Source organism: Helianthus annuus, chromosome 14 (assembly GCF_002127325.2).
Source record: "Helianthus annuus cultivar XRQ/B chromosome 14, HanXRQr2.0-SUNRISE, whole genome shotgun sequence".
Lineage (NCBI taxonomy): Eukaryota > Viridiplantae > Streptophyta > Magnoliopsida > Asterales > Asteraceae > Helianthus > Helianthus annuus.
In genome coordinates, this window is record NC_035446.2 from 157040462 (window position 1) to 157067394 (window position 26933).

The following is a 26933-nucleotide window of genomic DNA, read 5'->3' on the forward strand; positions in this document are numbered from 1 at the left end:
GAGCTCAATGGAATTCACAATGTGTTCCACATCTGCAATCTCAAAAAGTGCTTCGCCGACGAATCGTTGGTGATTCCACACACAGATGTGCATATAGATGAGAGCTTAAAGTTTATAGAAAAACCTTTGTCGATTGAAGATCGACAGGTGAAGAAGCTTCGCAGAAAGCACGTACCGATTGTAAAAGTCAAATGGGATGCTCGTAGAGGTCCTGAATATACGTGGGAAGTCGAAGCTACAATGAAAGAAAAATACCCCTATTTATTTGAGTAAATCTCGGGTCGAGATTTATTTTAAGGGGGTGAGGATGTAACACCTCGAAATTTTGTGTCCAATGATGTGTTAACACGTGTCATTTATTTACACGTGGCATCTATAATAAATAAAGGACTAATTTTGACAAACCTTGAAAGTATATAAATTCGAGGGTTATAAAATGTCAACAAGGGTAAATATACTGTATAGTATCCCTAAATAATGCTTAAACCTTCAAACGAATAAATTATAGATCGTACAAAAATAAAACGCGGAAGAAAGTGAGAGATTACAAACTACAGGGGTTAACTGTGTCAACATGTTTAATAATACCTCTGAGTGACCCTTTAACGTCCCAAAGACTTTGTAACGGTATTATACCCTCACTAAAATAATATATATGAATTTCGCGAAGTTTCGATATGAAACGAGAAAGTTACGATCGAATTCGAAGAAGAGGGGTTAAAAGCGTCAACAGTGAAAGTTAAGGCTTTCCAATATAATTAATAAATAAACCGGGGACTAAATAATGCGGGTAATTAACATGAGGCCCCTATCGGTAAATAACCAAGGGCCAAACCGCAAAGTTACCCCTTCAAATCCGAAAGGTCAGGCAAATCATTACGAAAGATTTCGTTATTAATGGCCCGATTCTGTAATCATTATAAAAGATTTGAAAAATTCAGAAAATATAACCTTAGGCGACCCGCGTGATGTTTAAGGTTTAGTTGAGGCGGGCCGCGAGCCTCTTAAATAACGCGTCTGTTATATGAACTTTAGGCGACCCGCGTAAAAGAAGCATGGAATGTCCATGCGGGTCGCGTAAAGTGCCCAGATGCAGAAACTTTGTAGTTTCTTGACTTTTGGAGCTTGTGAACGATCATGCACATAATTATGGGGCATGGGCACCCTATGCTCGACCCATAACACTTAGGGGACACCTACCATCACCTCTGGTCTGATTGTAAGAGTTGTAATGATCATGGTTGCTTAGCATTTGCTATAAATAGCACTCTTGTGCTCATAACAATTCACACACTCAAACAACTTCCATCTGATCATTCTAAGTGCTCCCAAGTGTTCTTCTCTGCTCCATATTCAAGTCCTAACTTCTGTAAGTGACTTTGATCATTCATACTTCAGTTTATGCTTAGTATTTAGCTAAAAACTAAACCGTCGTAAGTACGGTTTGACTTTAAAATAACTCAGTGATGATTCAGTCTTATGACGAATCAAAAGTAGTTTTGAGTTGGTATTTATGTGGGTATTAAACCTCTAAAAGGGTTCCCCCTGACCACCACTCTAACTATGTCAAATATCGAGTCAAACGTGCGGTTAAAAAGTCAACAGAAAGCTATTTTGGCGATTTGTGCATAACCTGTAATGTATATGTTATGGAACCTGTTTTGACAATCATAAAACATGATAATAAGTATATAAACCTGTTTGCGCTCGTTTGAATCGATCATTTACTATATAGAACCGGTTCGGAGCCGAAAGTCGCAAAAGTTTGACTTTTGCTTTGACTTCAGTTCTGACCCGTTTTAGTGAGGTATAAATATACCTTAGGACTCTCTTAGGACCAGGTCACATGTTGGTATAAGCCTCTGTGGTCGGTTCATGAGTTATCCGAGTCTTTAGCGCATTTCCGTCATTCGCCTAAAAGTTGACCGTAACGGCCTTTTAAAATTAAAACGAGTATTTCGGACACGTGAACGGACCAAAACCTTGCTTGTTAAATTATAAGCATGTCCTTAAAGTTTCACGTCAATCCGAGGTCTAGAATGAGAGTTATGCTAAAAGGCGCACTTTTAAGAAAGTTTTGTAATTAACGGCGCAATTAGCATAACGCTCATCTAACCCAAGTTTTCGGCACCAAAACTTTTACCCACTGTGGTAAAATAATATTTTGGGAATTTTAAAGATTTTTAATAATTTTTACCTTGCTCATAACCTGCGGTTATGGCTACGGTTCGGTAAATACCGAATACGCCCTTTTTGGCCAAAACGGGAGTTCTACAAGGTCTTTTGACCCGATTCCAGTTTCTACTGGTTTTAAATAATAAATAAAGTATTTTGAGCTTTATAAGCTGTTCGGGAAACTCAGATTTCCTGTAGAACTCGAAAATCACTTTTAAAGTCTTTAAAATGACCGAAAAGCCCCTACGGGGCATAATTTAAACTTAAACTCGTTACGGGCATTACGGAAGGTATCCTACTGATACCAAAATACTTTTAAGGCATATTGACTTAGGAAATAAGCGTACGACTCCTATGGTTAACCGTTTCGCCTATTTGCGCACACGGTACGGCCCACGGAACTAGTTTTCGTGCAATAGCCGATATGGGTCAAATTATATTATTTGAACCCCAAAATCCAGAGTATGAACTATAAACCCATATAAAACAAGTCACTGAACTTGTTGGGTCCAAATCATACTCCATTCTCGGTTTTCGCCTTTTCGTGCGAATTAACCATATCTATATATCGGAATCAACCGGTTTAAGCTACGGCTAATACAAGGACCGTTAGGATTCTAAGAGGTTAATTAAAACCTTCGTTCCAGATTAGGAGCCCCAGTAAAAGCTATCGGTGACTTGATCTAAATTAAGGATTAATACTTGCAAAGGTAAATACTTTTGACTTATTTCCCCTATATGGGCTTGGGTTACGGTATACTAATACCGCTTGATTGAGCATTATATACTTCCATCGCTTAGGTGGTTAATTGATTAAATATGATTGGCTCATTTAAACAGTTTTGTTGCTTATAAGCCTTTGGGGGGTTTAATGACCGTTGTCCCGGATATCCTCGGCATCATTTTACGAAATGGCCACGACCATCGACATCCCGGTGTAGGCGTACACCCGGTATAAAGTGTCGACATTAAAACTAAAAGACGTAGCCGTTGGTTTCTGTACTACGGTTTTACGCAAACGTGGTGTGTCTATAAATCTTTAACCCGGCACGACCCGGGCTACTGAACGCATAAAAGAACATGTAAAACGTTCACAAGATCATTATGAATTTTCCCAAGTTATAAAAGAGTTTGTGCCTTGTGCATTCAAATCAATTTTAATAAACATTTTTAAATGTGTCAGTTGAATGTATTTACCAGTGTAAACTGACGTATTTTCCCCAAAAAGATTAAGTGCAGGTACCTAAACGTAATTGGCTGGTATTAGCTCCCTAGCGTCGGGATAAGCCTCGCAAGCTTGATTGCAGTATCTGATGGAACATTACTTTACCTTTATTTACGATCCACTGTGGATATAATCAACCCTGTAATACATTTTGATATTACAATCAGAGGTTGAAATTTATATATTTATCTTATGCTTCCGCTGTGCATTATATAATTGTGTGGTTTGACTATATTGTTGCCAACATCGTCACGGTAATCCCCCACCGGGCCCACCGGTGAGACACGTGGAAATCGGGGTGTGACACAAAATACGCAAGAATGCACATTTTGGCCGAAACTACGACTCGTCACTGAGCCTAGATAACGTGGTAATCAGTAGGTATAGTCACTACGGACTATAACCATCGTGATCACACTCACGTTATGAAGTTCCATGAACTTCGGGTTGACCATAGGCTGGTCAATGCAGAAAGTCAACAAAACGTTGACTTTCGGACTCGAAAAGCGAATAAAAGAACGAAAGAACACTTACGGAGGGTCCCCGAATGCTAATCTAGATCAAAGAGCTCAGGTATGAAGCAAAGGCATCAACTTAGAGCATTTTGATCAGATTGTGTGGGTTTTTGGCAACAAGGGGGGGGGTATTTATAGGAAAAGTAGAACCGTTAGGATCGTTTATCGAATATCGTGCCATGATCTTGTGCGTACACTTGTCACAATGTTGTGGTATGTCAGATCTTGCCCCTCATTTGCTGGAAGAGACAAGGGCCAAGTTGGCTTTTCAGTTCGTGAAGAGGCAACCTCATTAAATGCTGAATCTGCTGTACTGGGGACCCCTTACAGACCGTATGGGTTATGGCTTACGGTCCGTAAGCCCTTAGTTTGGCAGATTTACAGTTTTGGTCCCTGCAGCTCCAAAACTTGGTATTTTATGCATTTTTGACACGTTTAAGCCCTGTTAACCCCATTTCAAAGCTCTAAAATGATGTTAAAGTATAGGGAACTTAAAATGTGCTAAAAAATATCTCGGATGTCGGTTCGTTTGGCCGTACGGTCGCGATGTTCGGTTAATTACGACGGAATGCGCATAAGCGCGAAAGACGATCCAAATTGCGCGACGAATGGATTTTTCTCATGCCATACACTAAGGCATAATATAAGGATGCTTACATAAATTTTTGGATGTCCGGATGTATTCAGAATGTAAGTTATGCGCAAAAGTGCAAACTTGTGCACTTTTTGACACTTTTAGCCCCTAAATGATCCAAAAGTTTGTTTTAGCATACCAAACACCTCAAAGCCTATTTCTAAGCTATGTAAAGGATATTTATGGTATGTTTAACTTATGGACATGTTCCGGAATGTTTGTTACAGTTCAAATTGACATACTTTCGCAGTTTGTCAAGTTTAGTCCCTGTAAGCGAATTAACTTGTTTTTGCCACACCAAAGCCTTCAAAACTTATTTCTAAGTTATGTAAAAGTTATTTAAGGTATGTTAAGCCTATGTCACTATTCCGGAGTGTTCGTTGGATTAAACTGGTTATTTTTACGCATCAGAGCGCGTATAACCCTCCAGAGAGCGATTTAAAGCTTAAAATCGAACAAGAGTTGATGTGTGCAAATGATACACATATTTTTACGAATCCCAAGTATGAGATACAATATTTCATTGTTTTGGAATTTGTTTGATGGTTGAAGTGACACAGGTGTCACACTGAAGAACAACAGTTAGGGGAACCTTCTGGTCACCCTGCAGAGGTGAATTTTGCACCAGTTGCACCACCTCCGCCACCATTCGGATATGACAATCCGATACCAGTGTACGCCGGTTCCACCGCGTATAACCCGTTTGAGCAGCCGACTCACACGCACTACAACTATAATTACGATGCTGACCCATACGTTGTAGCGGCTAACTACAATGCCCTCCATCCCGACAGAGCTTATGGAAACCTTTGGGGACCAGATTACTCAGCTCATGGGTATCCAGCACCTCCTAGACCTCCGGTTCAGCAGCCGTCGCAGCAGCCACGATTTTATCCACCGGAGCAAGAAGAAATCCTCCACCGTCTAAACCGAGTGGAACGAGACTTTGAGCAAGAACGTAAAAGTAATCGTGGATTCCTCAAAGGCCTAGCAAACCTACTAAAAGGGAGGAAGAAACGAGATCATTAGTCTCTTCATGTACTATAGTATTTACTATTACAATCAAGTCCCTGCGAGGACATTTGTCTTAAGTATTTTAGTCCCCGCGAGGACATTTATCGTGTTTAGTCCCTGCGTGGACAATTGCATTTCAGTCCCTGCGTGGACTTATCTTTTAGTCCCTGTGCGGACATCTATCTATGTATTTGGTCCCTGCGTGGACTTGTTTTCTGCAAACCTCTGCGTAGGTATTTATTTATTTAAAAGTCCCGTTTAGGGCAGTGTGTAACCATTATTATGATTAATGGAATATATGTTATAAATTTCATTTTTGTTATTATATACATTATTATATGAAATGAATCAAAGATCATTCCTTGTTAAATTAATCTGCCTAAATAAAGAATCTTAATAGTGAAACCTAGCCTGGTGTCATTATAAGACCCGGCCAAGATGGTAAGACTTAATTAAAAGATTCAGATTCCAGTTAACCTCTGTAAACACGTTAACATCCTTGACAGATGTGATTCGTTAAAATCACACCCGTCATTCTTATACAAGAATCCTTCAAAGGATTCCAAGACCCAAATTAATGATTTATAAATCATGGGCTAAATCGTCAATAAAGATGATCATTTATCAAACATCCATTAGTGATATAGTGCCCACGGGCCATAATTATTGTCATATAAGACAAAAGACAGTTGTAGTCTATGACTCCCTATCAGAAAAAGGGTAAAAGAACTACGGTTCAAACCTCCATGCCTTGATTCTCTGTAATCCCGGCTTATATTATAAAAACGTCCCTGTGACTAGGCTTTCGTGCCACTAACAAAATTGTTTGTAATTAGGATAAGTTATATTCAAATCCTAAATAAAAGTGAGTAACAAATTAACCAAATATGGTGTATGTTTACCATGGTTAATGAATTGCCATAAAAGACAATTCCATAATAAACTCCTAAATAAATCTTTGTCATTATCTTCTGTAGCAGATTCGAGTTACAATGGCTGAACCAAGTGGAGTTAATAGTCATTCGAAGGAGGATGACAATGATAACGCTCAGATTCATATAACGGGCGCGGAATTGAAAGCTCTAGTAGATGGTGCTGTTAAGGCAGCCTTGGATCGGCAGTATGAAGAATACACTGAGTCCCGAAGCAGAACCCTATCTACACCACACTCAAAGCCAAAAACCCACTCTAAATCTCACAGCAAACCACCCTCGACTCTGTCTAAGCCTAAGAAGGACGACGATAGACACTCATCCAATGAGAATAGTGTCCATCCTAAAAAGAAAGAGGTCGATGATACACCTCGCGCCAGGGGTTACACGTATAAGTATTTCGTTTCCTGCAAACCCCGAGATTTTACTGGGGAAAAGGGCGCGGTGGATTGTATGACCTGGTTAGACGAGATGGACACTGTTGTGGACATCAGTGGTTGTGCTGAGAGAGACTTTAGTGAAGTTTGTTTCACAGTCGTTCAAGGGTGAAGCCCTAGCATGGTGGAGATCTCTGGTTCAAGCCTCTGGGAAGGCTGTTTTGTATAGCATGACATGGGAGGAATTTATGGCTCTCATCAAGGAAAATTACTGCCCTCAGCACGAGGTTGAGAAGATAGAGTCTGACTTCTTATCGTTGGTCATGAAGAACCTGGATCGCCAGGTATATCTCACGACTTTCAACACTCTGTCGAGATTGGTTCCGTACCTTGTTACACCGGAACCCAAACGGATTGCGCGCTTCATTGGGGGTTTGGCCCCAGAAATAAAAGCTAGCGTAAAGGCTTCTAGGCCTGCTACCTTCAGATCCGTGGCAGATATATCTCTGTCTCTCACGCTTGATGCAGTGAGGCAGAGATCGTTAAGAAATGCCGATAGCGAAAAGAGGAAACGTGAGGATGATGATTCACGTAGATCCAGCAAGAAGCATCGGGGCAATCGTGACCACAAGAGGGGGTCAGAGAACAAGAAAAATGACCGACAGTCGGGCGATAAGCCCTTGTGCAAGGTTTGTCAGAAGCACCAGTTCGGAAGGTGCAGATTTGAAAAGAAATCCCAGCCAAAGGCCTGTGGGATATGCAAGTCCTCGGAGCATAGGACTCTTGAGTGCAAGAAACTCAAGGATGCAACTTGCTATAGTTGCAACGAGAAAGGGCACATCAAGACTAACTGCCCGAAGATAGTGAAGAAGGCAGAAGAAGGGAAAAAGACCAATGCGAGGGTCTTTCAGATGGATGTTAAAGAGGCTATCCAGAATGACAATGTCATAACCGGTACGTTCCTTATCAATGATGTTTTCGCAAGAGTCTTATTTGATTCTGGAGCAGATAAATCCTTTGTGGATGATAAGTTCTGCGAGTTATTAAAATTGCCTGTTAAAACCTTGAATGTAAAATATGAAGTAGAACTAGCTGATGGCACTATGGGAACAGTTTCAATTGTTTTAGATGGATGTGTTATATCCATTAGGAATCACTCATTTCCTTTATCCCTGTTACCCTTTAAACTCGCTGGTTTCGACGTAGTGTTGGGTATGGATTGGTTATCGCATAACCAAGCCCAAATCGTGTGCAACCAGAAGCAAGTGGTAATCAAGACTCCGTCTGGAGAACCACTTACCATTCAGGGAGATACTCGACATGGATTGCCTGCACAAGTATCTATGCTAAAGGCATCCAGATGTTTGAAGAAAGGATGCGTCATTTATATGGCACAGGTGACTATTGGGGAGGAGAAACCCAGAATTGAAGACATCCCAGTCATCTCTGACTATCCTGAAGTTTTTCCAGAAGAACTGCCTGGTTTGCCACCAAACACGCAAGTGGAATTCAGTATCGACATCATTCCAGGAGCCGCACCTATCGCGAGAGCGCCTTATAGATTGGCACCCACGGAAATGAAAGAATTGAGGACGCAGCTAGATGATCTGCTGGCCAAAGGTTTTGTTAGACCAAGTTCATCTCCTTGGGGAGCGCCAATCCTGTTCGTCAAAAAGAAAGATGGTTCGATGCGTCTATGCATCGATTACCGTGAGCTGAACAAAGTGATGAGCAAGAATAGGTATCCTTTGCCCAGGATCGACGACCTGTTCGATCAATTGCAAGGAGCGAGCTATTTCTCCAAGATTGACCTACGGTCAGGGTACCATCAATTGAAGGTCAAGGACGAAGATGTGCACAAAACTGCGTTTAGGACTCGATATGGTCATTTCGAGTTCCTAGTGATGCCTTTCGGGCTCACCAATGCACCTGCCACATTCATGGATCTCATGAATCGCGTTTGCAAGCCTTATTTAGATAAATTTGTCATTGTCTTCATCGATGACATCCTTATCTATTCAAAAAGTCAAGCTGACCATGAAAAGCATCTTCGATGTATTCTTAAACTGCTTCATCAAGAGAAGCTTTATGCCAAGTTCTCTAAATGTGATTTTTGGCTACGAGAAGTCCAGTTCCTTGGGCATGTAGTCAGTGAGCATGGTATCCAGGTGGATCCCGCTAAAGTTGAAGCCGTCATGAACTGGCAGGAGCCGAAGACACCTACGGAAATTCGCAGTTTCCTAGGTCTAGCAGGATACTATAGACGCTTCATCGAAAACTTCTCAAGAATTGCTGCACCCCTAACTTCTTTAACTAGAAAGAAAATAAAGTTCAATTGCGGCCCTAAGCAGCAAGAAGCTTTTGATATCCTCAAACAAAAGCTGAGCAATGCTCCAGTGTTGACATTGCCAGACGGAATGGAAAAATTTGTCGTATATTGTGATGCATCGCACACCGGTATGGGTTGTGTGCTTATGCAGAGGGGCAAAGTGATTGCCTATGCTTCGCGACAATTGAAAGTGCATGAAAAGAACTACACCACCATGACTTGGAGTTGGGTGCCGTTGTATTTGCACTAAAACTTTGGAGGCATTACCTTTATGGCATAAAATTTGTGATCTATTTTGATCACAAAAGCCTTCAGCATCTGTTCAATCAGAAAGATCTGAATATGAGGCAGCGACGTTGGATGGAAACTCTGAACGACTATGACTGTGAAATAAGATACCGTACAGGCAAGGCCAATGTAGTCGCAGATGCCTTGAGCAGGAAAGAAATAGTGAAGCCAATAAGGATCAATGCCAAGAGCATTGAAATAAAGAACAGTCTGAATGAACGATTGTTAGCTGCACAGAAAGAAGCTGTGATAGAAGCTAACTATCCAAACGAGAAGCTAGGGGTAACTGAGGAGAAGTTATCTTATGGCAAAGACGGAATTCTGAGATTGAATGGAAGGATATGGGTTCCTGTTTATGGAGGTCTTCGTAACGTTATCCTTCAGGAAGCCCACAGTTCCCGATATTCTGTTCATCCTGGTGTTGATAAAATGTACCAGGACTTAAAGGCAAATTTCTGGTGGATAGGCTTGAAGAAGTCTATAGCCACCTATGTAGCAAAGTGCTTGACTTGTGCACAAGTAAAAGCCGAGCATCAAAAGCCGTCAGGCTTGCTACAACAGCCTGAACTGCCCGAATGGAAATGGGAAATGGTGACGATGGATTTCATCACCAAATTACCAAAGACAAAGAAGGGAAACGATACAATATGGGTGATAGTTGATAGACTGACTAAGTCAGCACATTTCCTACCCATAAAGGAGACTCATAGCTCCGATATATTAGCCCAGTTGTTTGTAGACAAGATTGTAGCCCTTCATGGAGTGCCTGTGTCTATCGTCTCCGATAGAGATACCAGATACACGTCACACTTTTGGTGAAGCTTCCAGCAATCTTTGGGTTCACGTTTGAATTTCAGTACGGCTTAGCACCCTCAGACAGATGGACAGAGTGAGCGTACAATCTAAATGTGGGAAGACATGCTTCATGCATGTGCGATCGACTTAGGTGGCAGTTGGGATAACCACCTACCATTGGTCGAATTGTCCTATAACAATAGCTACCATACCAGCATTAAGGCTGCACCTTTTGAAGCTTTATATGGTAGAAAGTGTAGAACGCCCGTTTGTTGGGCAGAAGTTGGAGATGTCCAGATGACAGGACCTGATATAATATTTGAAACAACGGACAAGATTGTCCAAATTCGCGATCGATTGAAAGCTGCCCGAGATAGGCAGAAGAGCTACACAGATTTGAAGCGTAAGCCTTTCAATTTCGAAGTAGGCGACAAGGTATTGCTAAAGGTATCACCCTGGAAAGGGGTGATGCGATTCGGTAAGAAAGGCAAACTAAGCCCGAGATATATTGGACCTTTCGAGGTAATCGAACGTGTCGGATCGGTTGCCTACAAATTAAACTTACCGGAAGAGCTCAGTGGTATCCACAATGTGTTCCACATCTGTAACCTGAAGAAATGTTTCGCTGATGAATCACTGGTTATACCGCATACAGATGTACACATCGACGAGAGCTTAAAATTCGTTGAGAAACCTGTGTCGATCGAGGATCGACAGGTCAAGAAACTTCGCAGGAAGTATATACCAATAGTGAAGGTAAAATGGGATGCCCGTAGAGGTCCCGAGTACACGTGGGAGGTAGCGTCCACGATGAAGGAGAAGTACCCTCATCTATTCCAATAAATCTTGAGGTCGAGATTTCTTTTAAGGGGGTGAGGATGTAACACCTCGAAATTTTTGCGTCCAATAATGTATTGACACGTGTCTTGAGTTTACACGTGGTGTTAAATACTGAATAAAGGACTAAAGTTGACAAACATTGAAAGTATGTAAATTCGAGGGTTAAAAATGTCAACGAGGGATAAATATACTGTACAGTAACCCTAAATGATGCTCGTACCTTCAAACGGATAAATCTTGGATCGTACGAAACGAAATGCGGAAGAAAGTGAGAGATTACAAACTACAGGGGTTAATCGTGTCAACATGTTTAAGTTATACCTTTGAGTGACCCTTTAACATACCCAAGGCTTTGTAACAGTAAATTACGCTCACTAGAATATAAGATATAAAATTCGTGAAGTTCCGTTTTAAAACGAGAAAGTCATGATCAATTTCGTATGCGAGGGGTTAGAAGCGTCAACAATGAAAGTTAGGGCTTTTCGGATAGTAATTAAACTAACCGGGGACTTAACGGCGCGGGTAAAAGTCACGAGGCCCTTATTCGTAAATAAACGAGGCCCAAAACACAAAGTTACCCCTTCGAAACCGAAAGGCCAGGGCAATAATGGCAAAATATTTGAAAATCTTGGAAAACAAGCCTCAGGCGGGCCGCGTCGAAAAAACCAAGCAGCTTACGCGGGCCGCGTCGAAGAAACCAAGCAGCTTACGCGGGCCGCACGGGCAGTGCAGATCCGGTTCCTGACATCAGGATTCAGGCGACCCGCGTAAGGGTAGCCTGATCCTTCACGCGGGCCGCGTCAAGGCCCCAGATGCAGAAAACGTACACAGGTTCACTGTTTGCTATTTTAACCGACCTTGGATGCAATTATGGCAGCATGGGCGCCCCCTACACGTCCCCTAACACTCAGGGACAATTGTTGAACATCCATGATCAATTATAGACTTTGTTGTCATGATCTAATGCACCAATTTTCACTATAAAAGGCCATAAGTTGTGCACATTGTAACCACACCTCAAACCTGCTTTCTTGATCACTTCTGGAGCTCAAGAACACTCTTCTATCATCTCTGGTCGTGCACCAAGCTTCTGTAAGTATGCCTAACCCTTTGTGGTTTAGTTTTTACATAGTTTTAGCTTAAAAATCAATCCGTCGTAATTAACGATTGACTTTATGATAAATCACGAATGGTCCAGTGGTTTGTCGAATCAAAGGTAGTTATATGTTGGTAATCATGTGGGCTTTAAACCCCTAAAATGGCACCCTCTGATTCCCACTCTAACTAGTCCGAATGTCGAGTCAAACTTGCTTAGAAAAAGTCAACAGAATGCTATTTTGCGATTTTATGCATAATCGGTAATGTAGATAGCGTGTAACCTGTTTTAACACTCATATAACATGATAATAAGTATATTAACTAGTCTAAGCTTGTTTGATCCGACAATTTACTGTTTTGACCCGGTTCGGAACCGAAAGTCGCAAAACTTTGACTTTTGCTTTGACTTCAGTTCTGACCCGTTTTGGTATAATTTAGATATGCCTTAGGACTCTCTTAGGACCAGGTTACATGATGGTATGACCCTCTGTGACCGGTTCGTTGTTTGTCCGAGTCTTTAGCACATTTCCGTTAAATGCTTAAAAGTTGACCGTAACGCCCTTTTCACTTTAAAACAAAAATTTTGGACATGTGAAAGGACAACAACCTTAGTTACTGATTTCTAAACATGTCCCTAAAATTTCATGTCAATCCGAGGTATAGAATAGGAGTTATGCTAAATAGCGCAATTACGGAAACTTTAGTAATTAAACGACACATTTAGCATAAAGCCTATCTAAACCCAAATTTCGACACCAAACCTTTTACACACTGATGTAAAATAATATTTTGAGATTTTTAAAGATTTTTAATCATTTTTAACCTGCTCATAACCTGCGGTTATGGCATCAGTTCGGTAAATACCGAATATACCCTTTTCGAGCATAACTTGAGTTCTACATGGTATTTTGACCCGATTCCAGTTGCTACTGATTTTAAATAATAAATAGAGTATTTTGGGCTTTATAAACTGTTCGGAAAACTCAGATTTCCCATAGAACTCAGAAACATCTTTTATAATCTTTAAAATGACCGAAATACCCTTATGGGGCATATAATGGACTTAAACTCGTTACGGGCATTATGGAAGGTATCCTACTGATACCGCAACCTCTTTAAAGCATATTGACTTAGGAAACTTGTGTAGGACTCTTACGGTTACCCGTTAAGCCTCTTTGCGCGCACGGTTCGGTTTATGTAACTAGTTTACATAAACTAGCCGATACGGGTCAAACCTTATTGTTTCGACCTCAAAATCCAGAGTGTGGTTATATTACCCATATAAAACAAGTCTTTAAACTTGTTGGGTCCAGACCACATTCCATTCCCGGTTTTCGCCTTTCACGCGATTAAACCGTAATTATTGTTTGAAACTGGCCGGTCTAAGCTAAGGCTAAATTAAAGACCCGTTAGGATTCTAATAGGTTGTTTAAACCTTCGTTCCAGAATAGGAGACCAGTAAAAGAAACTTTCATTTGTTTATTAAGGATATTACTTGCTCAGGTAAATACTTTTAACTTATTTTCCCTATACGGGCTTGGGTTACGGTATATAAATTAACGCTTGGCCGGGCATTAAATCTTCCATCATATGGTGGTTAATTGAATAATTTAATCGGCCCGTTTAAATACGTTTTGTTGGCTTTACGCCTTTGGGAGCTTAATGACCATGTCCCGGATATCCTTGGCAGCATTTTACGAAATGGCCACGACCTAGACACGCTGGTGTAGGCGTACACCCGACAATGTGTCCTTAATAATAAAGGTATAGCCGTTGGTTTTCCCGCCGCGGTTTTATGCTATGTGGTATGCCTATTAACCTTAAACCCGGCACGACCCGGGCGACCGAACGCATAGTGAACATGTAATTCTTTTTACAAGATTTAGTTATAAATTATCCCAAGTTATAAAGAGTTTGTGCCATGTGCATTCAAATCAATTTTATTAAACATTTTACAAAAGTGTTGGTTGAATGTATTTACCAAGTAAACTGACGTATTTTCCCCAAAAAGATTAATGCAGGTTCTACTCGTAATAGGCTGGCCACTCCTTAGCATCGTTAGAGTCTCGCAAGCTTGGGATGCCAATATCTGTTGAACAATTATTTTTCTATCTTATTTTGATCCCCTATGGATTATATTTCGACGATTGTGATACTTGGATATTACATTCAATAGTTGAAATATATTTATCTTTATGCTTCCGCTGTGCATTTATATATTGTGTGGTTTGACTATATTGTTGCCAACTACGTCACGGTAATCCCCCACCGGGCCCACCGGTGAAACACGTGGAAACCGGGGTGTGACATTTTTCGCATGTTTTTTTGCTAATGAGTGTTCAATATCGCATTTGTGGACAACAGTGTGGTGTTGAATATATCGGGGATGCTTTTTTCCCCTGGTTTCGCATTTGTTTTTTTTATTAATTCGCGTATAATAAACGTGATTTCGCATTTGTTGTTCAGGTACAAGATGGTGTTTGTTCCGTACACAGGCATTGACAACCACTGTCGGAATGTAACACTCTCAGCTGGGTTGTTGGCATCAGAGAGTATTGAATCATATAAATGGCTTCTAAATTCATTTTTAAAGTCATTTGGTCGGCAGCCTAATGTTGTAGTGACAGATCAAGACCCTGCTATGAAACAGGCTATTGAGGAGGTTTTCCCTATTAGCAGACACAGATTGTGTATGTGGCACATAATGAAAAAAGAAGCAGATAAGGTAGAGCATGCAATATTTTTGTGTTTTTGTTGGTGTTATTTTTTATTATTATAGTTTTTTGTAATAGACTGATATAAAATGCATTTATTGATAAAGGTTAGACACGAGTTGTGCAATAATGATGAGTTTAAAAGGAGGATGTGCGACATTGTTTGGACTGATTCGATTGAGCCCGAAGAATTCGAGAGACAGTGGAAGTTGGTGATGATTGAGTTTGGTCTTACTGAAAACAAATGGATTGATGATATGTTTAGGATGAGATCCATGTGGATTCCGGCTTTTTACCGGCATGAGCCAATGTCAGGTCTTATGAGAACAACTTCAAGATCAAAGAGTGAGAACCATTTTTTTTGTCAGGTTGCTAATTCACAACTCACACTCGTAGAGTTTATGAATCATTTTGATGGGGCAATGGATGTTCAAAGGTTCAATCATAGAAAAAATGATCATATTTCAAGATATACTGAGCCAGCTGATTGGAGTCAAACTACATTGGAAAAAGATGCTGCTAAGATCTACACCAGGTCTATATTTTTTGATCAGCAATTAGAGATACATGGAACAATTTCCGAATGTTTGCCGATGGACACCAAAGTTGAAGGTCCACGTATCAGAATATTGTTGAAGGACTTTAAAGCACATGGAGATGGTTTATTGGAGGTATTTTACATGTTTTTTTAGATATGCGAATTTGTTACATTACATATGCAATTTTAGTTTATTTATTTTACATTATTTTTTAGAAATGCGAAATTGTTATGTTCCACATGCGATATTAATTTTACTCACTTACATGATTGTTTAGACATGCGAAATTGTTATGTTTATACTTGCGATTTTAAAGCTTATTATTATTATTATTATTATTTTTTGGTTATTTGCTAGGTGTGGTTCAAGAATCTTGAAAATGATGTAACTGCACAGTGTAGCTGTTTGCGTTTTGAGCAGTATGGGCTGCTATGTAAACACATCTATTTTCTTTTCAAGATGTTTGGTGTTAAAGAAATTCCAAACAAATATGTTACGAAGAGATGGACGAAGGATGTGGTGCCCAATGAGTTAAATGTGAAGTATAATCTAAATATTGGTGGTAAGGATGTGCAACACAAGGCTAAACGGATTGCTCGTGAAATCATCCATACAGGGGAGTATTTGGTTAGTAATTTGATTTCCGACCTTGATCAACTTGTGTTAGTGAGGGATCAAATGATGCAGCTTAAAGAGAGAGTTGATCAGAGTCGCATAACCAAGCAACTTGATCCAAAATTTGACCGATTTTCAAAGTTGATTGATTATCAACAACCAGTAACTAATGCTCCCCCTACTGTTCGTGTGCCGGCTGGTATAAGAAACAAAGGCCGCGGCTCGCATAGAAGGATTAAATCCAAGAAGGAACAAATGATCAGCCGCAAAGGGAAAAGGTCAAGGACATGTAGCGTATGCGATGAAAAAGGTCATGACATTCGGACTTGCGGCGAGCTTAAAGCCAAACAACAAGGTAAACAGGGAAAAAAGAAGATGAAGGGTGTCCAGATTGAAGATGGTTTGAGAGACAAAGACAATGAGGGTGAAGACGACGAAGAGGAAGATGACTTTGAAGATTACAGTAGTGATGATGGATCTGAAGAAGAAGATCAGTGGGAAGAGGTGTCTGGAGATGAAGATGACGAGGATGAGTAATGTTTTTTTAAATGTAAATGCGAATTTATACGAAACACATGCGATTTTATATTCATTTATGTATATCATTTTTCACAAACTTGTAAAAAAACTACACGCACGACATATTTTTAATTTTTTTTTACGAATGTGTTTATAATACATGCATCTACGTTTTTGAAAAAAAAAATTGGTCCACCTCGCCCCGTACGGTGTGGTTCTCGCGGTTCTTACAACTCGAGGTGGTTCTCATTCTAGCGGTCCCCTATATATATATATATATATATATATATATATATATATATATATATATATATATAGGGGGCTGCTAGAATGAGAACCACCCCGAGTTGTAAGAACCGCGAGAACTACACCCCACGGAGCGCCGTTCGTCGCGAATTTTTTTTTACAAGTAGATGTGTGCATTATAAACACGGCCGTAAAAAATCACGGCGAACGGCGCTCCGTGGGGTGTACTTTTTTACACCTCAAGTTTGGTGTTTTTTAATTTTTTTTTCTTTTTTCTTTTTTTTTCACCAAACTTGAGGTGTAAAAAAGTACACCCCACGGAGCGCCGTTCGCCGTGATTTTTTACGGCCGTGTTTATAATGCACACATCTACTTGTAAAAAAAAAATCGCGGCGAACGGCGCTCCGTGGGGTGTAGTTCTCGCGGTTCTTACAACTCGAGGTGGTTCTCATTCTAGCGGCTCCATATATATATATATATATATATATATATATATATATATATATATAGGGTAGGGCTAGGTAGAAAACCCTTATGTTTTTAGAAAACTCTGAAAACTCAAAACTCCCCCCATTTTTACCCAACCTCCCGACATTTTTTTTTGAAAAAAATAACACATGTAATATACATGTTTTTAAGAGTTTTGGGCCAAAAAAAATAAAAAAGCGCCGAAGGGATGTTTTTAAAAAAAAAATAAACAAATTTCAGCAAACTCCGGGTGACTACCATATGTTAGGCAAAAAAGGCTGAAACTTGCTGAAATTTGTTTTTTTTTAAAAGATCCATTCGGCGCTTTTTTGTTTTTTTTTTGGCCCAAAACTCTTAAAAACATGTATATTACATGTGTTATTTTTTTCAAAAAAAAAAAGTCGGGAGATTGGGTTTTATAGGGTTTTCTCAAAATTGAGGGTTTCCTACCTAGCTTTACCCTATATATATATATATATATATATATATATATATATATATATATATATATATATATATATAGGATAAGGATCATGTGAGAAGTGATAGGCTAGTTGAGAAACTTGAGAAGCATTCTGGACCACACATTTTTCTAAGCCTTTCGTAATATACATATATGTATATAGTCAATTTTAAACTATACATATGTGTATATTACGAAAGGCTTAGAAAAATGTGTGGTCCAGAATACTTCTCAAGTTTCTCATATAGGGTGGACTTCTCTTAGGATCCCTACCCTATATATATATATATATATATATATATATATATATATATATATTTAAAAATAGAATTAAATGAATAGTAATAAAGTTAGCCTTATTTTGAAGACTGACTTTCCTTTATTATACTATAGATAGATGTCCTATGTCGTTGGTGACTTGCACAATATTTATATTTTGTAACAGATTATCATCAATAGTCAATACACAAAAGTTACAAACTCTGTGACCAGGATCAATGGCTGAAATACTTATTTCATTCATTTGACCATTTAGTAGCTTTTAAATTTTAACAACAAATCTAACACTACCTTATTTTAGAGTTTATGTACAAATACTATTGGCACATAATATGACAAAATAATTATTTAGTAGTGCCATTTAATATTTGAAGGATTTAATCCAGGTGAATAAAAAGTCTAATAATAAAATAACGGTCCTAATATTAACACATGGCAAAAATTTATTTACACATGGTGTATACAGGCCGTATAATGTTATACGGCCCGTATGACATTAAAAAAACTGACAAAATCTGCTGGCACAGACTTTGTTAGTTTTTTAAATTCTATACGGGCCGTATAACAGTATACGGCCCGTATACACCATGCGTAAATAATTTGCCTGGTCGTATACAATGTATACGGGCCGTATACTGTTATACGGCCCGTATTCTTCGAAAATTAGATTTTTCTCAAAGTATTTAAGTGATTTAAGGTGTCAATAACACGAGACATTTTACAGTCGTGAGGTGCTCAAACCTTTCTAAAAGTAGAAAAAATAAAACATTAACAAGTAACAAAGATTGAAGAACAAAAAAAACGTATTGTATGACTGTAATAAAACGGAAGCTATCAACGCGGGATTAAGGGCATGGTGTTATTCTTTATTTAATATTTACAGAATAAAAGGAAGGGTGAGACATTTGATGAGAGTTGTAAGGAGAAGCGTTGAAATCAAGGGTCCCGTCATTACAACAACTTGCTTCATAGGACACTTGCGGTTTGCATATTCAATCTTCAATACTTCATTAAAATACCACTAGTAGAAGAACCCGACACGTCTTCATGTTACGGAGAATGTTCTAGAAATTGAAGGAAAAGGAAAAGATTTGTTGAAATCGAATTTGACAATTATGACAGCTTATTAAAAGTAGCAATCACCTCCAATCATTTCCTAGTCAAATCAGACAATATAAAGGTTAAAATTATCGTGTGTTGTAGTTTGGAAAGATGACCGAATAGAGATCTGAATAACAAACTGTAAAGAACTTGTTTATGTCGGGTTCTTCTGCTAGTTACTCGATCAACGGACTGATCGGTAACGTTACTCTACTTGTGCTCCGATTTAAGCGGCGTGTTCCGATCAACGTTGTTAAAGGTGATGAAGAGTTTAGAAACCCTAGAATGATGGTGTTTTTACTGGAAAAAACGTGATAGTTGAAAAAACATCCTTATATACGGCCCGTATACAATTATACGGCCTGTATACATTTAGTAACATCAAAAACCTCACAAAATAAATCCATTGAGCCGTTACGTTTTACAAATCGTATAAACATGTATACGGCTCGTATAACTATATACGGGCTGTATATAGTAAAATCAAAAAAACATTTTCTGTGCATTTTCCTATTAAAAAACATTCTATACGGGCCGTATAATTGTATACGACCCATATACACTAGGGGGTGTGAAAATAAGATATAAGGGGTATAGGAACAAGGAGGCCTAAAATAAACATGTGTCTAAGTATTTTTTATATAAGAGCAAACTGCCATTTTGGTCCCTGTGGTTTGTGCACTTTTGCCATTTTAGTCCAAATCTCAAACTTTTTAAATCTGGGTCCCCGTGGTTTCACTTTTATTGCCATTTTAGTCCAAAATATATGAGTAAACTGCCATTTTGGTCCATGTGGTTTCACTTTTATTGCCAACTTAGTCCAAATCTCAAACTTTTTGGAATAGTAAAAAAAAGGGGGTTTTGAATTTTGGACTAAAATGGCAATAAAGATGAAACCACAGGGACCCAGATTTAAAAGGTTTGAGATTTGGACTAAAATGGCAAAAATGCCCAAACCACAGGGACCAAAATGGCAGTTTACTCTTTATATAATGAAAGGTGATTTCCAATTTCCATATCACTAAAAGTTATTTATAGTATAATATACTTTTTTGGTACACATTTGTCTTCACCATAGCTTTGTGGATTCTTTATCTGTTGATGTGAATGTTGTCATGCTTTATCTTGAAGACTGGGCCACGGCAAAGGCAAAGTTTGCCTGGAATAAATGTTTCGAATGTTGTTTTTTCTTCTTGATTTTAGCCTTTGTTTTATTGTGTAATTTCTTTCCTGTTTTAAATATTTGTTTGGAAACTAATTATATGTAACACACATCATATCAAGTTAATCGTAGGAGAGTGCACATCTTGAGGTGAGCTTGCTACTTAGATGCTTTCGAAAGTTATCCACTAATGTTTGAATATCCGACTTAACCAAGAAACGAGCTCCACATTGAACTAGTTTGCTAGAAATTGTGTGCAATATGACTTAAGCCATGAAAATAACAAGAACTAAGACCTTTTTAATTAACAAGTTTTAGTTTCGTTAGTTCATTTATTAAAATGAATTAAACTAGGTTTTTTTATCTGCTATGAAATATGTTTATACCATATACAATTAAAAAACTCACGTATACGTATTGCCTTTTTTCTCCGCATGTTCACACACACATACACATATATGCGAGGATTCAATTAAAAACATATAGTTAGTGAGAAAACTTAAAAACTCCTTATTTAAGGGGGAAGAGACTTTTAGTGAAAGACGAATAAAAGTGGAAAAAAATATTTAACATTTGAAACGTTTCTATCTTCTTCATATATTATTTTTTTTTTATAAAAAATGGTACCATAAGATCACAATTTTTTTTATCTTTCGTTCATATTTGACGGGTTTAAGTTTTTCGTAGTGTTGCACATGTGTAACACTTTTATTTTTCAAATAAAAAGTTTTTTTGTATCTTAAAAATGATAGATTTACAGCCAAAAAATGTATAAAAAAATTGGTGTGTTTTTTAAGAGTTTTCGAGTTCTCGCAATAAAAGAAGTTTTCTCTTGGACCCTCTCCTACGTCGATTTCCGAAATAGTGGCTGGCGATTTGACCCAGAGATTTTGTATGAACCGGCCGAACCGGACAATGAACACCTGTAAGTAAATAGGTTATTATATATACCATGAACACGTCTATGCTGAAGTTATTGCTGTTTTTTTAAACAATCACAAAAATGAGAGTTGTTGAAGGAGATTATTTTTGAAACTGCTATTCTATTCATTCAATGAGAATAGAAATTCATTCTACCGTGAAGCTTTTGACTCTTGAACATATTCTTTCTCCTGTAATGCATTGATGATGCTTTTTCTTGATACCAACAAAAAGATTGATTCTTTAAACACCATAATAAGACCAATGCCAAGACTTTCTTGACACTAAAGTAAAGCACCTTACTTTAATCCATCTTTTACGCAAAAAAAAAAAAAAAAAAAAGAACAATCAAATTTCAACATACCCTTTTCTTGATCCATCTCAAACGCTCCAAAAATGGGCAAATTTTGGGTAGAAATCTGCTTAATTTCTGCTAGAGGACTCACAAGAACTTCATCACTATGGAAGCTCCAATGGTTTGCTGTTGGGTGGATTGATCCCAACAACAAGTATTGCACAAAAGTTGATGCTTCTGGGAATGCAAATCCAGTATGGAAAACCAAGTTTTCGGCTTTGGTGGATGACTCGGATTCAAGATTTGAAGATTTGGCACTCAGTGTTGAAGTTTATAGCAGGGATCCTGTGTTTTTAAAAGAGAGACTTCAAGGGACTGCAAGTGTTGGGTTGAAAGAGTTTCTTGATAAGCAAAAGAACAGTTCTGAAGGTTTGAAGAATGTTGAAGAAGTTGGGAGTTTTCAGTTGAGGAAGAAGAATTCGAATAAACCTCAAGGATTTGTAGATGTTTCGATTCAGACATCGCAAGAGATGAACGAGGATAGTTCATATGAAGGTAAGTATGCATATTAAATATTAAATATTTAACCTGCAAAATCCAACGGGTCGTGTTCAGGTTGACTTGTTTAATGCATTTAATATATATACAGGTTGATCCGCTAAAAATTTTGAACAAGAAAAAAGTAAAAATATACATGTTATAAGGCCAGCCAGTTTAACCCGTTAAACAAATGGTTACATGGCCACATGGGTCATGTTCGGGATATGTTTTAACCGTGTCTGGGTTAGGGTTAATATCTTTTATACGAATAGATGCATGGGTTGTGTTCTGGTTACATAGTTTTAAGTGCGTTTGAGCTAGGATTGATGTCTTTGATACGAATTGATACACGGTCATGTGCGGGTTGATTAGTTCAATCAACCATCCCGACACGGTATATTTGTGCATACATTGAACCATTTTTGGGTACATAATGTAAATAAGTATATTAGTAATAGTAATACACATTTTAATATAAAGAAGTCCGTATAAATAGTATTTGTACAAAATTTGCCCATTTTTGATTCATACCATTGTGTTTGGATTGTATGGATGATGGTGTTGAGGGTATTTTGTAATTTTACTTATCCTCTTCGACTCGTGCAGGTAATGATGTTGGGATCAAGCTAAGGATTCGCGACCATGGTGTAAACTTGCCACCACGAGCCGCGCATTCAGAATACCATTTGCAGGAAAATTACTCAACCCCATTGCCACCAGGTCCAAGCTACCACCAACCTCGAGCTGCACCGCCACCAACTTATCCTTTAACAGGCGGATCCAACCATCAACCGCCACATAATCCGCTAGGATCAAGCTACCATCAACCGCTGCCACCACCTTATAATTTCGGTTATCTGCCATCATCTTCAAAAGATAACTTAGCACCAAGTTACATCAACATGCCACCACCATCGGGAGCGGGGGCTAGACCGGGTTTTGCAATGGGGTTAGGAGCTGGAGCATTGGCAGCTGGTGCAGCCATCTTTGGAGATGATTTTATATCAGGGTTTGATCTTCCTACTGGTTTCACAGTATCAACAGATCCTCCTTTCTGACCTTCAATACTTGTATCATGTTTTCTTTTGAATCCTGTTTGACTTTGATGCTTAACTTTAGGGGTGACAATTGCTTTCATTACCTCAAAGATGACAAAATAAATTTTAGGTATGTTATTTTTTTTAAAGGAACGAATCCTCTAAATGGGCTACTGACGAAATTCATCATATCGGAAATACACTCACCTCCGAACCGGGGAAAACCCTCACCTAGGGCCGAAGCCCGTGAACACTCGCCCAAAGGCACGACAGTGCGGTGAGGTAAAACCCGCTCAGTTCAAGGGCCGAACTAGCAATCTCCACCTTTTTGCCTAGTCTCCCATCATCACCAGGTGCCGCAGAAAAATAATGCGAAGGTCAGGAATCGAACTTGGGTCCCTTAGAACATTAAGTCTTTCCCTTACCACTCCACCACCACCTCATTGGCTTTTAGGTATGTTTCATCATGAGTGTGAGAGGGGGAGTCACACTCACGTAAACACCACACAGCCGCCGTGAGTGCTCCTTGAGCATTGAGGCCGTGAGAACCCTTAGACCAGTGGGTGTGTGTAACACCCCTAAAATATAAACCCTTATATTATAAAGTTCAAAGAATTGATAAACAAGAATTTACCAACTAGGAATTTAACCTAGTTAAATTCAAGTCTTGAACTCATACATACTATGGTTAAAACACATTAACTTAAGAACAAAACAAGGTTGGGGGACTAAACTTGTCAAATTTGAAAAGCTAGTTACTAATAGTAACAAAAACCAAACCAAACACACCAAATTTGGTGTGTCTGGTCGATCAAGAGAGGAAGGGCGACAGGGGTTCTCCAAAACCCTAAGCTTCACACCAAATCCCTTCAATTGAAGCCCCAAATCTATTCCAAATCGAGTTTTAATCACATATTAGTGAACTCCTCGTTGTAAGGATCAAAAGGTATGTGAAATTTAGTAATTTTGTTGCATCACAAATTCTAGGTTAAATGTGAAACATGAAAAATTCAGCTTAATCACTGATGCATGGGTGAAATTAGAAGGGTTATGAGGATTAGGAACAAGCCCTAGATGATTTCATGACATGACCTTGTATAGGACTTGTAGGATTTCACAATCACCATTGTAGGTGATTAGTGAACTTCAAGAAAACTTGTTAAATGCTGAAATTATAACTCTTGTTCTAGCATAATCTGAAATTAGGAAATAAATTCTGAAAAGATGATGTCAAGATGCATGCAAAAAATTACTATTATAGTGAAATTAGATGTTGAATCGCAAGTCATGAACTTGTTTATGAATGTAGAAAAATCTGACCCACTAGGTGTTTGTTGAAATGCCTAAGTGAGGACTTAATTGTGAAATTTGGATAAAAACGCAGATTTGATGAAGGTCCATAATGATGTGATTGTGGTCATAAAAAGAGTTCTAAACATGTTGTAAAAACTGAATTTTCTAGGCAAAGAGTCCGGTTCATCTAGCGGACAAGCCGGAGGGAATTCAGGAGGAAAAGGCGCGCTCTAAAGGTACGAAATTTATTGTTTCGTTACATTATATCTAATTGTTAGTTTTATGTAGTCAATTCTGAAACATGATAACCAAGATTTGCCAATATGTCACGAATATGACTAGTGTCTTAAACAAGTGAAATGGGTCAAAACAAGTGACAAACAAGGATACTTGCATGCCCTGAATGGTGCTTAATTCAGCACTCAAACGGGTCAAAACAAGTCTTGTAATAAACATGAAGCTAGACACCATCACTTAATGCATGGTTATAATCATTGCGTAAGTTGTAAATTTGACAAGCTATGTTAGTTGTGAAGTTTAAACTCCTAGTATAGGAGTTATGATCTTGATTTGGTAAATATGACTAGTAGTATAGATGACAAACACGAAATCTTGGATTTAATCATATAGATTAATACGTGAGCGATCCCTTATGGGAAAGCAAAACGTGATAACGAGTAATAGTCCCAAACATGGGTAATTAGCCTTGGGTGGGTGATAAATCTGTTCAAGGTCATTTCTCTGCAAAACGGAACTTGAATGCTCAAGCTCATAAAGCAAGAAAACAAATGCAGGGCCCACCGTAAATTACGGTGACACCGTAATTTACGGTGGCCAACAAAATGCTACGGTGGGGATCTACTGATTTACGGTAGGTTCCAAAATGCCCAGAAGCCACCGTAATTTACGGTGACACCGTAAATTACGGTGGAGCCCAGCTTGATGAAATTTTTATTCCATTTTCTTGAATAAGTTTTCGGACCTAATCCAAATACGTGAATTCACATCATTAATAACACTAATGCTTGTTTAAAACATTTAGTTTTCAGGTACTCAAGAAAAAGGATGGTGATCAAGCAAACGAGTCGAACCGAACACACATTTTTAGAACGCTTCCGCATCCGATCTTTTGTTCTAGAAACTATGTAAACTAATGGTAGTTACCGTCTTGAATATGGTTTTGTAACAAAAATACATGTATGATGTGTCTCGACATGGTTAAAAACGTTAAAAGTTTTTGTAAAGTCTAAATATTAGGTATCAAATGCATGTCTTTATGTCCTGATTCTAGTATATTTTAGAGGGTGTTACAGTGTGGGTGTTGGAGTGTGGGCGTTTTGGCTCTTTAACGTCGGGTGCTTCACCCCTGGTTGGCGTTGCCCGTTTGGCGTGGAGATTATGCCTGGCGTGGGGGGTGACATGGCGGGATGTGGTTGGCTGGTTCAATGAAGGTTTTTTTTTTTTTAATTTTCTTTGTAGTTTTTTAAAAATTTCCACCTAGCTGATCACGCTCAGCTAAGCGACGCCCTACCACACCCCTAGTTTTTGAGTAAGGGGACCCGGGGTGGACGCGTGATGTCCCCTTTTCACGCGTGGAACAAATTCGAACACCGCCGCCACCTATGAATTTGACGCGTTATTTTTGAAACGCGTTGATATTATGACGCGTTGAAAAAAAAAGTTACCGTTTTTTGACCGTCGGGCATGAATTTTTGAATGGTTATTTTTTATATAAATCCATAAGACATTCTTCCAGCTCAATCCAAAAAATTCTCCAACTCAATTCAAAAAATTCTCCAACTCAATCTAAATAATTTTCCAACAAAGATGGATGGTTCAAGCAAGAGAGGTTTGGGTTCTAGCAAGAGAGGTTCGGGTTCTAGCAAAAGAGGATCGGGTTCGAAGAAAAATCCCCTACGACCCAAGGTTCGAGCGAATCTTGGCGAGTCGGCGCGCTTTAGGTTGCAAGACAAACCCGACCAAAACCCACATTTTGAAAACGCGAGATTTGTGAAAGGTGGGGGTGGGAGATGCCATCCGTTTAAGTCGGTCTTTTTAGGTTTTTTTTTTCCAATGCTTAGTTTTTTTTTTTTTTTTTGTTATTTTAGTATGTAATTTAGGTTTTATTTAAATGAATTTTGTAATTTATAATTTTAGTGTTTTATTGTTAATTTATAACTAAAAAAAGTTGTGAGTGATGGAATTTCACCAAGTGATGACCATTTCCACTAACAAGAAATGTTGTGAGTGATGGAATAATGGTTGATGACATGGCGGAACTTGATTGTAGCCGTGGTTTTTTCGACATGTAGCCGTGGTTTCAATCAATGATTTGTGCCTGATTTCAATGACGTCTTCTTAATACATGGGATTGCTAGAAACGGATGGGGCCATTGAAGCAGAAATGATTCGATTGCATGAATTGATGATCACATTTAATAAAGAAGGGTTGAATTGCTACAAGAAATCGAAGGAAACATTGAAGAATCTTTGAAACTTCAATGAAGAGGGGCAAATCT

At 38.7% G+C, this 26933-nt stretch overlaps 2 protein-coding genes across 2 annotated transcripts; both read left to right on the top strand.

Moving 5' to 3' along the window:
- The first annotated feature begins 15358 nt into the window (after positions 1 to 15358).
- Positions 15359 to 16627, top strand: LOC118486590 (protein FAR1-RELATED SEQUENCE 1-like). Its single transcript, XM_035983134.1, has 3 exons — positions 15359 to 15607; positions 15833 to 16073; positions 16401 to 16627. Exons 1-3 carry the CDS (start codon positions 15359 to 15361, stop codon positions 16625 to 16627), a joined length of 717 nt encoding a protein of 238 aa, XP_035839027.1.
- A 4833-nt stretch (positions 16628 to 21460) lies between these two features.
- LOC110908989 lies at positions 21461 to 25600 on the top strand. Its single transcript, XM_022153994.2, has 3 exons — positions 21461 to 22099; positions 22691 to 24650; positions 25457 to 25600. The coding sequence occupies exons 1-2, from the start codon at positions 21646 to 21648 to the stop codon at positions 23140 to 23142; spliced, it is 906 nt and encodes a 301-aa protein (XP_022009686.1). The 5' UTR covers positions 21461 to 21645; the 3' UTR covers positions 23143 to 24650; positions 25457 to 25600.
- Positions 25601 to 26933: the final 1333 nt, after the last annotated feature.

Bases quoted from the DNA above. Each gene is read 5' to 3' on its own strand.
- LOC118486590 (XM_035983134.1), top strand. From the start codon at position 15,359: ATGGATGTTCAAAGGTTCAATCATAGAAAAAATGATCATATTTCAAGA. The intron at 15,608-15,832 runs GTATTTTACATG...GTTATTTGCTAG, and splicing joins ATGGAGATGGTTTATTGGAG to GTGTGGTTCAAGAATCTTGA. The intron at 16,074-16,400 runs GTGAAATCATCC...GCGATGAAAAAG, and splicing joins CAAGGCTAAACGGATTGCTC to GTCATGACATTCGGACTTGC.
- LOC110908989 (XM_022153994.2), top strand. From the start codon at position 21,646: ATGGGCAAATTTTGGGTAGAAATCTGCTTAATTTCTGCTAGAGGACTC. The intron at 22,100-22,690 runs GTAAGTATGCAT...CGACTCGTGCAG, and splicing joins CGAGGATAGTTCATATGAAG to GTAATGATGTTGGGATCAAG.